The sequence below is a fragment of the Dipodomys merriami genome, unplaced genomic scaffold, assembly GCF_024711535.1.
Source record: "Dipodomys merriami isolate MVZ:Mamm:240054 unplaced genomic scaffold, mDipMer1.0.p SCAF_4, whole genome shotgun sequence".
Taxonomy (NCBI): Eukaryota; Metazoa; Chordata; class Mammalia; order Rodentia; family Heteromyidae; genus Dipodomys; species Dipodomys merriami.
Genome location: NW_027205603.1, coordinates 42,588,967 through 42,601,090, shown reverse-complemented (window position 1 = coordinate 42,601,090; position 12,124 = coordinate 42,588,967). Strand labels below are relative to the sequence as shown.

Here is a 12,124-nt window from a genome sequence, read left to right as displayed (position 1 = left end):
AATTTTTTTATGTTTCTTTTACATCATTTACATTTTTCTTTTATTTGGGGAATTTAACAATACTAAATGAATTTAACTTCTAAGGCTTTGTTTGGGGTTTGCAAATTAAGAACTGATTTTTTTTTTTCCCCCCATCATGGGGCTTGAACTCTGGGCCTAGGAGCTGTCCCTGAGCTCTTCAACTCAAAGCGAACACTCTACCACACCACCACTAAAGGTTTTCAGGTTGTTAATTGGAGATAAGAGTCTCATAGACTTTCCTGCCCGGGCTGGCTTTGAATCGAGAGCTTCAGATCTAAGCATCCTTAGTAGCTAGGATTACAGGAGTGAGCCACCAGTGCCTGGCTCATTTTCATTTCATTTTTAAATGTAAAACCAGATTAATAAAAAAAAACTATCTTCCTCCTAGGGTTGGCTTAAAATGAAACTGACACACATTCTCTAAAAACTTTTCCTTTTGATGTCAGGGGATATAACTCAATGGTAAAACACTTTCCTAGCATGTGCAAGGTTCCTGGACAGTCTCTAGCCAAAGATAAAATAAAATATTCTTTTTACTACTAGAAATAATCCTGTCCCTAAGCATGCACCTGCTTCACTAGGTGATAGATAGTAAGTCAACAGCCTAAAATTTAAATCTCTGGATGGTTCAGAGGTAAAGCTATATAGATTAGTAATTTTAACATGGTATTACAGATCTTTTGAAGAACCCAACATACTATTTATTTGACTACTGACCTTCAGTAGTTTGTTCAAAGTAAAAAATGGTGGTAAGAACCCTGAATCTTACTTCATATTTGGACAAACTGAGGCATTGGAAGTTTAAATGATACCAACAATGAATTCTTGGCATGCCCATGAATTTCAATTTAGAATGTGATTTTGAGACTAGACAATTGAAGTTTGGGTAGTCTGTTTTGTGAAAAGTTTCTAAAGGTTACAGTGCTTTTTTTATTCTATAAAATGATTATTTTGCATAGTTGAGACAATTAAAGCTCTTTACTATAAGACTGTGTGCTTATAGTAATAACTTGTATGTCTGTTATAACTGATCAGTTTAGTTTAAATCAGCCAAAAAGTAAACAGGTTATAGCATGAATATGTTTCCATTATCTCCAAATTTAATTTCTGTATAGAACGCAAATAGAATATACTTTTGAAGACAGCTAGTTTTCATGTTTCTGTATATTCTCCCTAAAGTACATACATGAGAGAATAGGATAAAGCTATTTTTGTGTGGTCTCTTCCTCAGTATTATACCGCTAAAACAAAGAAGAGAAAAGTTAGTGGTCAGTTTTTTCATGTACACTTTGGATGCCCTACCATCGTTTCTTATTGCCCTCAGGTTAATGATCCTGCTCTGAGGGGAGGCAGCCTTTTCCCAAACCAGCTGCCTGGAATGGATATGATTAAGCAGGAAGGAGATGCATCACGGGTAAGCACCTGACATGTGACGTGTGAAGTGAAATAAAGAGTGTTTTTGTTTGGGTTTTTGGTTTTAGGGCTTTGGGGCAAAGCTGAGGACTAAACTCAGGGCCTTTCACTCACCAGGCAAGTATTCTTCCACTGAGTTAAATCCCCAACCCCAAAAATGAGTATTTTATAGGCCAAAATTGGCATAGATGTATTATCAACTAGTAAGGTAGAGGTAATTGTAAAATTGCTTTCATTTGGCATAGTGTTCTGGCATGAATATTTTAATTCAGTTGATGGTGGTGTATGACCTTAGTTTTGCACTGAAATGATAATATAACAAAACAATAAAATTTCTCATTTAGGACAAATTTTTATTATTGCCTGTTCTGAATGATAATAAATGTTTAGGAAGATAAAGAATTAACTTTTACTTGCTTTCCCTTAATTAAGTCTTAGTGTTTTTATTTCATTGTGTTTCAGCAGCAATCTTGTATCTTGTTTATATTATTTGCTTATGACAGTTGAAACACTTCAAGAGGAGTTATATTTCCATGGTCAATGTGTGCCTGGCACAGATGTGTGAGCCGCTTAGTACACAAGTAACTGGGCCTGCACAGTACACTTTAGAGAAGAGATACAACTCTCAGCAGTAGAGAACACTCTTAAAACTCTATCCAAAGTAAAACAAACTTGGATAGGGTAGGTGCACCAGCAGAAGGACAAAGGAAGAATGTGGATGGGGATGAATATGGTCAGCGGAGTTTGTTTCCATGTATTGAAAAAGAACAGTGAAATCTGAAATTGTTTTCAGAAGTAGAGAATTGAGAGAGTGACAGATGGGGGAAATTAATAATGATACATTGTTTAGATGAATGGAAATGTCACAGTAAAATAATGAAGCTCTCCTTGTACAACTAATATATGCTAATCTTTGTAAGCCAGTCAACAGTAGTGTATACCTATAATCCTAGCTACTCCAGAGGCTGAGATCTGGAGATTTGCAGTTTTAAGACAGGTCAAGCAAAAAAGTCTATGAGACTCTTTATCTCCAATTAACTACCCCAGAAAGGCCTGAAGTAGAGCTGTGGCTTAATTGGTAGAACACTAGCCTTGCAAAAGCTCATAGATACTGCCCAGGCCCTGGGTTCAGGCCACAGGACTGGCACCCAAAGGAAAAAAAAAAAAAACACCCATTCAATGGAGAAACATAAGGTTGATGTTGATGTTGAATTGCCTCAACAAAAGAGCCTGTCAGGCTGGGAAGGTGGCTCAGTGGTAGAGCGCTTGCCTTGCATGCATGAGGCCCTGGGTTCGATTCCTCAGCACTACATAAGCAAAAAGAAAAAAAGCCGGAAGCGGTGCTGTGGCTCAAGTGGTAGAGCACTAGCCTTGAGCTGAAGAGCTGAGGGACAGTGCCCAGGCCCAGAGTTCAGGCCCCATGACCGGACCCAAAAAAAAAACAAAACAAAACAAAACCTGTCAGGGGGCTGGGAAAGTGGCTCAGTGGTAGAATGCTTGCCTTGTATGCATGAGGCCCTGGGTTCGATTCTCAGCACCACATAAGTAGAAAAGGCCAGAAGTGGCGCTGTGGCTCAAGATGTAGGGCGTTAGCCTTGAGCTGAGGGACAACGCCCAGGCTGTCTCCCCCCCCCCCCCCCCGCCACCCCCCACCCCGCCACCCCGTGCAAAAAAAGTGCCTCTTGGATGGTTTTGTTAATAATACTAACAGTCACACTTAGAAAGTCAGTATAAATTTGATCCTTATTTTAGTATCATAATTTTCTCAATGTGACTTCATGTGGTTTTTTAAATTTTTATTAACATATATTAATTTTATAAAACAATAGGTTTAATTGTGACATTTTCTTGCATGTATACCATGTATGTTGATCAGATTTCACCCCTCCACTTCCTGATATTGCTCCTTTGTTACCAGTGCCTTTCCTCTCCCCAAATAGACTCGTGTGTGTGTGTGTGTGTGTGTGTGTGTGTGTGTGTGTGTGTGTGTGTGTGTGTGTGTGTGTGTGTGTGTGTGTGTGTGTGTGTGTGTGTGTGTGTGTGTGTGTGTGTGTGTGTGTGTGTGTGTGTGTAATGTACATAGATGTTTAAATCTAGATTCCAAATATCAGAGAAAACATTGGTCTTCCTGAGTTTGGCCTGTTCACTTAAGTTAGCTTTCAGTTCTATCCATCTTACTATAAATGACAATGATCTTATTATTTTTTTAATAAAACCCTATTGAGTATAGATACCATGTTTTCTTTATGATAGGCACATAGGTTAATTCTGTGACTTGAGTATTGTCAATAGTATTGCAGTAAACACAGGTATACATGCATCTGTCATATATGTAGGGTTTGGGGGTTTTTTGGTATATACCAGTGACTGGTATTTCTTATTTTTAGTTCTTGAGAAAATTCCATGCTGATTTCCATAGTGATTGCACTAGTTTTCATTCCCAGCAACAGTTTATAAGGGTTTCTTTTTCTCATATCCTTGGAAGCTTTTGCTGTTGTTTGGGGTTGTTTTTGTTGGGGGGTGGGGGTTGATGGCCATTATGCCTGGGGTGAGATGGAATCTCAGTATAGTTTTGATTTGTGTTTCCCTAATGGCTAAGATATGAAACATTTATTTGTCTTTTTATTGGTCACTTGTACTACTTCTTTTGAAGTAGTATGGACTGTCCAATTCATTTGCCTGTTTATTGGTTGGATTATGGGGGAGGAGGTGATAAGTGCAATTGTCAATTCTTGGTCATTTCCGGAACTATTGGAATCTTGTTTAGAAAGTCATTTAGAAAGTATTTCCTCCTATTTGTAACTACTGGTTTTCTAGAAGTTTCAAATGTTCGGATCTTACATTAAGGTCTTTGATCCATTTTTAATTGATTTTTGTGTAATATGAGAGATAAGGCTCTACGTCCAGTCTATTACATGTGGTTATGGAATTTTTTCCAGCAGCTATCTTTTCTCCAGTATGTTTTTAGTACCTTTGTTGGGAATTGGGTAGTATTAGTTGCACAAATTTATTTCTGTGTTCTGTTATATTTCACTGGCCTGTCTGTTTTTTGTTCTAGGACTATGCTATTTTTGTTACTATGGCTCTGTAGTATAATTTAAATAAAGTTTTGTAATACCTTCAGCACAGTCCTTTTTGATCAGAATTTCTTTGGCTATTTAGAGTTCTTTAAGTTTCCATATAAATTTTAGGAACACTAGGGGCTGGAAAGGTAGCTCAGTGATAGAGTGCTTTCCTTGCATGCATGAGGCCCTGGGTTCGATTCCTCAGCACCACATAAACAAAAAAAAAAAAAAGCCGAAGTGGCGCTGTGGCTCAAGTGGTAGAGCGGCGCTATCCTGGAGCTGAAGAGCTGAGGGACAGTGCCCAGGCCCAGAGTTGAGGCCCCACAACCAGACCCAAAAATAAAAATTAAAAAATAAATTTTAGGAACACTTTTTTTTTTATTTCTGTAAGGGATTCCACTGGAGTTTTGATGGGAGATTGCAGTAAATCTGTAGATTGCTTCCTGTAATATAGCCATTTTCACACTATGAATTCATCAATGAATGTGAGTTCTTCCTTCTGATGTCTTCTTGCTTGATGTTCATAGTTCTTGCAGTTAAATATCTTTTAACTCCCTGGTTAGGTTTATTCCTAGGTACTTTTTAAAAAATCTATTACAAATGGTATTGTTTTCCTGAATTCTTTCTCTGTTCATCATTTGTATCTAAAAAAGCTACTGATTGATATATGTTAATTATTTGTGTATTCTGCTACTTTGCCAAAGGTGTTTAATCAGATCTGAGTTTTCTGGTGGAGACTTGAGTCTTTTAAGTATAGGACCATCTCTGCAAATATGGGTAACTTGACTCTCCTTCTTTATTATTATTCTTGCCTTACTGCTCTGACTGAGAATCCAGCACTTTATTGACTAAAAATAAAAGTCAGGTTTCTTTTTTTTTTTTTTTTTTTGTCTGTCGGTGGTGGGGCTTGAACTCTGGGCCTGGGCGCTGTCCCTCAGCTCTTCAGCTCACGCTCTACCACTTGAGCCACAGAGCCACTTCTGGTTTTCTGTGTGGTTTATTGGAGATAAGAGTCTCATGGACTTTTCTGCCTGGACTTTCCTGCCCAGTCTGGCTTTGGACTGTGATGCTCAGATCTCAGCCTCCTTAGCAGCTAGGATTACAGGCGTGAGTCAGGTCTCTTGTGGGCAGCAAATGATTAAAATGTGGTGGTTGTTGATGATGATGTCTTGGTGGCAATATTGCACCTTGAACCCAGGGCCTGGGTGCTGTCCTTGAGCTTATTCCATTAAGGTGGAGCCCCACCACTTAAGTCACTCCTCCACTTCTGGTTTTTGCCAGTTAACTGGAGATAAGAGTTTACTCTTGGATTTATCTGTCCAAGATGACTTCACATCCCTGAATATTTATTTAGTGTTAGGCATTAGTATCTGGTCTCTAGCTGAATCTTGTTTGTTTTTTAAATAATTCATCCATTCATCTTTTAATTGAGATTTAAGACTTTTAAGCCAGGCACTAGTGACTCCTGCCTGTAGGCCCAACTACTCTGGAGGCTGAGATCTAAGGGTCACAGTTTGAAGCCAGCACAGGTAGACAACACATCCCTAAGACTCTTGTCTCCAGTTAACCAGCAAGGATCTGGAATTGGAGCTCTGACAAATGGTAGAGCACCAAAAGCCAAATAAGAGCCTGATTTCAAGGCTTATTGCCAGCAACAACACAGACAGAGAGACAGAGAGAAACTACACATTCAGGGTTATTACTGAAATGCTTAACTTCTACATTTGTCTTAGAAGTTTGCGGATTTACTGAGTTAATACTATTTAGTTTGTTCCTATTTTTCATTTGTTTATTCTGCTAAGAGCTCTCCTGCATCAGTTCTACCTTTGTGATTCTTGTTAATTTGTCTTTGAACATAACTTGGCACATAACCAGCACCAGCTTTGAGCACTCTTTATTATTTTATTATAATAACACATGGAGTTGTTCTTTTCTGATCATGCCTGTTTGGAGTTCTAAATGGATGTCCATTTTCTCCCTAAATTTCACATTTTAACAAGTCATCAATTTTTGGAAATGTCGTGTTGCCTTGCAAGTTGTGATTTGTGCATCTGTTTAGGGTAGATATCTTCTAGTTTTATTGGGGTTTTCTTAATGAGCAACCTCCTTTTGAGGATGCAGTCAGTTTAGCTTTTTATTGGTTAGATAGGCCTCAAAGTTTTTGCCCAGGCTGGCCTTGAACCGTGATCCTCTGAGCTAAGATTACAGGTTACATGGTTTTTTTGTTCTTATTGTTTTGTTTTGGAGTCAGAGTCTCCTTCAGCGCAGATTCTCTTACCTTAGTCTTGAATACTGAGATTGTAAGTATGCACCACCATGCCTTGTTTAAAAGGGACATTTTATTGGCGGTGGATTTGTGTAAGTTTGGGGATAGATTAGGAAATGGCAGCTTTCCTGGGTTATATGCTGCCAAAATCAAGGACATTTGGCAACTGTGTTCATCAGTAATATTTGTGGGAGAAATGGAATTGGACAAGGATATGCTGGTTCAGTAGCACAAGCCAATCACAACAGATTGGTAGTCCATTTGCAGATTATGTCCTGCAAGAAATTGCACAGGATCTGTTGTGCTGCTTCATCCCCCTGGAAGCCTCGAGTCTAGTTAGAGCAGCCCCTCTGCCTCCCTGTGTCAGTCATGGAAACTCGTTGGCATTATTTAGAACAATCGGGTCGTTGAATGTTTTTGTGATGAGCCTTGTGATGCTTTCATAAGAAACTCAGATATTACAACTAGAGGCATGCCTCGAGTAGTAGAGCTTCAGCCTAGCAAGTGTGAGACCCATAGTTCAAATCCTAATCCAAAAAAAAAAAACAACAACAACAAAAAAAAAAAACTATTTTACAACTTTCTATGTATGTTTTCCTACAGAAATACTGCTGACCTTGAAGGTAGCTGGTTGCTTCATTCTTCAGCTGACCAGGCTCACTTGCTCAAAACACTTACCAGTCTGGAGAGCTGTGTCTATTTGTTTTGATCCACCTGGCCTGTGGCCAGTTCTCCCAGAGCTTGATCAGCGGACAGCTGGGCCTCAGCCCCAGCATGGAGCATACTCAGGCTGCCGCCAGTGGAGGAGCCGCCTCTTCTCCTGACAGCCCGAAGCCGCATCCAGACCGTCGCTCAGTCTGTTCACTGCATTCACCTTAGTGCAACTTAGATCTCTCCTGCAAAGTAAATGTTGACAGGCAAACTTCATCCCCATGTCAGATTGAATGTATTTAATGTATGTATTTAAGGAGAACCATGCTCTTGTTCTGTTCCTGTTCAGTTCCAGACACTGGTTTCTTGCTTTGTTTTCCCTGGCTAATCAAATTAGTCTAGTTCAGAATATCATGGTTTCATCTGGGGAAAAGAAAAGAATTCTTGAAAATTAAAGTGAAAGGTGTCTGAGGCGAAGGCTTGCATTTGGGAAGGAAGCAGGGCAGACACATGGACAGCGCTGTAGGTACAGACATGCTCAATAAGAGAAAACCAAGAGTCATAATTGCACCTTTGCAGAAAGCTCTAAAGAACACATTGCAGTTTCCACTTCTGAACAGATGAAAAGGAGCCTGCAAGAGGCTGTTAATATTAACAAGTATCTGTTCCATTGTTGTCATTGTTAAAAGCAACTAGTTCACCTAAATCATAGCTATTCTAAATTGAGTTCCCTTTACAATGATCTGACACATCTCCCTTTCCCTCATCCTCACCTTCTCCTCTGCCTTCCGTAGCCCCTTGCTTTCCATGTTTCAATGTCACATAAGCTACAGAAGCCAGGTAAGCCCTTTACTTCCATAAATGTTTTGCCAGCTACTCATCAGTTGCTAACTATTGAATTTCAGAAAAAAATGCATTTACTGGCAAGGAGAGCAGCGAAATTAAGCCTTGGTTCCAATCAAGCTAAGGATACCTACTTTGGATGCATGATTATTCTGTTCCCAGCAGCTCTGGCCTCCAAAATGGGAGAAATACCTTGTGTATTGAAATTGACAGCAGATATCACGACAGATTTCACCTCTGCCATGTGTTTTTTATTTTGTTTTTTAGCAGTGCTGACGAAGCCGAAGTTTTGTAAGGTACACAAAATCCGATTTATATGTAAACAAGCAATAATTTAAGTTCTGAACTTAAGTGTTTTAATTGTATAATTTTTGTGAGGTATACATATTGTGGAATTGACTCAAAAATGAGGTACTTCAGTATTAAATTAGATATCTTCATAGCAATGTCTCCTAAAGGTGTTTTGTAAAGGATATCAATGCCTTGATTAGACCTAATTTGTAGATTTAAGACTTTTTATTTTCTAAACCTTGTGATTCTGCTCATAAATCATTTATCTATATGATATGCAGCCGCTGTAGGAACAAATTCTTGATTTTTGTATGTTTATATTCTTTCTTAATGAACCTTAGAAAGACTTCATGTGACTAAGCAGGCCACTTTTATGGTTGTTTTTCTTGCCCCTTCTGCGGGGGATAGTCTTTTATTAACTGGGCTCAGTTTCAGACAACCGCAATACCAAGAAACTGATGACCTTTTTTGAGCTATTGTCTCCGCAACCCTAGTACACATACTTTCTTACCTAAATTTCACAGTGATATCTTTTTGATGTCTAAAAAGCAAAGCATTTTATAATACCGCATTAGCCAGGCTTTTTAGGAACAGACAAGCCCCCCCACCCCTTGGAATTTGATTATTTTTGGCAGGGTAAAAAAAAAAATGTACAAAAGTAACTCCCTTATTTATATTTATATCTCTTTCTATCTGCAAATTATGGGACTATGGAAAGAGATACAGCCCAAAGAGAAATGGTAAGTAGACAGTCTGAAAGTGTTGCTCCATACTAAAGAGACGTTCTAGAAATTTGCATTTCAATACTTCTTCCCGCTTTGAGAGGGTTCTCCCTACTGGGTGGTGGCCAAGGAACAGCACTTCTTAGCTGCCGCCAGTTCACACGTTCTCTCAAAGGCTCTACTTTTCTCCACCAAACTGTTGGGTTGCCCAGCTGAGACGTCAAGATGGCAAGCAGGTGTAGGCCCGAACTCCAGGCCTCATCCAAGCCATGAGGCTCATGTGGCACACAGTGTAACGTGACCAGTTTATAAGTTAATTGTTAGAAATATATGTGAGTTAGGGTGACTTTTAACTTCACTCAGCACAAAAGAAAATGGAATTTAGACCACAGATGTTCAGTTTTGAGTTTTATGCCCCTTTTCACTATAATTCACCCCCAAATATCCACATAGCCGTCACTGTTTATTCATTGGCCCTGTGTTGGAATGTATATCCCATATCAGACAAACTTGCAAGCCTGTCATACGGGCAGGTTAGAATAATTCATGATCATATGTCTAGAAAGGGAAAGAGAATATAAGTCCTCTTATGGTTCAGATCAAGTAATATATTTTTTGTTTTACATCTAATTAGGAAAAGAAAATCAGTGAAGTAATCCTCTGATCATATTGATCACTGTAGAAGCAAAAGCCAAATCAATTCCCTTGGTTATCAGTATTTCTCATGCTGTACACAAGAAATTGGTTAGACTGAGTACTTGGTTTTTGTTTAATAGACGAAATAATCAGTGTTTTACTTAATATTACTAAATGTGAAAAACATAATGTGAAAGTATGCATACATTAACTAGGTTATAAAATCCATTTAAGTGTTCATGTAATGTGGTAAGGTTAAAAGTGAAGTGGGCTGTTTTACTACAATGAATTTGGTTGACTGGAAGATAAAAAGGCCCCTCCCCCACGTGTATCTCTTACGGCCTGTAATAATTGAAAGCAATGTTTTTGCAGTTTGTATGATGCAATTTTTAATCTGTGTTTAAAAATGGAGTTCATATGGGCTTAACGCATGAACTGGGTGGCACAGATCCACTTGCAGAACCCAAAGATACACAATCAATTTTGAAATGCAACTTAAGCCATTAATTGTTGGTGTGAATTTAAAATTTTCTAGTGTTTATATGGTAGTATGCTGCCTAAGAGCAAAGCATCCTCTGCACAAAAGAAAATTACTGTAGTGGCTTCGATTTTCATTAGAATTTTCTCCCTGGTGTTTCTTTATAGACTAAAACAAAAATCTTTTAAGTTTCTTACTACAGGTAAAAGCTATGTGCAAGAACCTCAAAATGCTAAAATCTAGCATAATGCCTTAGATCTGTTTTTCAGTCTTGTATATTCCTACATAGCTGTCTGATGTATTATATTTGTATAGTGAATTGTGTACAATTTTTGAATACGTGCATCATCACTTGCTCTTTATGTTCCTGAGTAGTGATGATGGTACATTTCTGCAAACATTTAACTGTCTTTTTTTTTCCTTTGTCATATTTGTGGGTTTTATTTGTACAGTTCCTCATAAAGTTGCATCTGAGATGTGTGTATATGAAAAGATTATACAAGGGTAAAATTAAGCAATATATTAACTATGGTTCTTCAGGAGAAAGCGTACAGTGTTCAGGTTGTGATTTATTTTCAAAACGGAGTTAACTCTGAACATCACTTTGTTCACCTGCATTGATGTTTGTATTTCTAGTGTGAGCAGTTTATGCAAAGGTAGATATATTCAGAGAAATTTTAAATACATTTATGCAAGTTAATATTGCTTTGCTGATGCTTTTTGCTTATTTGATGTTAAATAATGCTATTGTAAATAAAGATTTCTGTTGTTATTGCATCATTTAATAAATTTTAATGCCTTCGGGTTTTACATGGCTTTAGAGATTTTAATGTAGTTATGTTGTATCTTCTTTCATAATTGCATTTAAATAAAAAAATACCTTACTTGTCTTTTAGAAAGTTTTTACCCCACTAGGGGGCAGTTAACATGTTCACAGCACTTTAATGGTTCATTTTCTCAGGAACGAACCTATTTTACAGATTATTGATTTGAAACCAAGAAGAATGATTACACATGGGTCAAATTTGTCCCTAAGTGAATTTCTAAATGTTCCTACTATTTTCACCATCCTCTTCTTTACTTCCCCAAATCTATGAAAACAATATGAACTTTGACTAGCTTCTTAAGGCATAAAGGGTTAGTAGATTGATCTGGTAATAATGGGTGAACAATGCAAGTAAAATTCCTAAAACTCAGGTCCTAAACTCTGAAATAGATGACCTGAAATTGTACTTTTATCTTCTCTTTTTTCTCTGAAGTAAAAGTCTGTTGAGCTGTTACATACAGATGGTAGCCTGAAGAGGAGCAGGTCCTGACAGGTTCTGCAGTGGCCAGAAGCAATTTCTCCAGCTACCTTTTTCAGAAACACCAAAACAAGATGAAAGATTAGAAAAAGCTACCAATGCCACTAACTACGCTAACAGATTAAAAGAAAGGAAAAAGGTATCCATTAGAGCTGGAAGTATGGCTTACTGCCTCTCTAGCAAGTGTGAGAGTTCAAAGTCTATACTGAAAGAAAAAGAAAAATTTTTAAGCTCACACTGAAATGCTAAGAAATTAAATACTAATGCTAGGAATGAAAGCAAGAAAATACACAGACCCAAAAGAGCCAGTGAGTAACTCTTGGAATGATGGAAATGTCCATTTGGATGGCTAGAATATACAAAAATCAATACTACCACACTAGTAGACAATGTTTTTAATTTATTTAGCTGATCCATAAAATTGTAAATATTTG

General features: G+C 37.9%; 1 protein-coding gene across 11 annotated transcripts in view; it reads left to right on the top strand.

The window, feature by feature from the left end:
* Ncoa2 (nuclear receptor coactivator 2) overlaps nucleotides 1-11,201 on the top strand; it is a 255,599-nt gene extending 244,398 nt beyond the window's left edge. For all 11 annotated transcript variants that reach the window (XM_069990904.1, XM_069990908.1, XM_069990907.1 and 8 more), the window contains 2 exons: nucleotides 1,346-1,435; nucleotides 7,369-11,201. In XM_069990904.1, coding sequence (XP_069847005.1) covers nucleotides 1,346-1,435; nucleotides 7,369-7,380 — 102 coding nt within the window. In that variant the 3' untranslated portion in view covers nucleotides 7,381-11,201. The remainder of the gene's footprint in view (nucleotides 1-1,345; nucleotides 1,436-7,368) is intronic.
* Nucleotides 11,202-12,124: the final 923 nt, after the last annotated feature.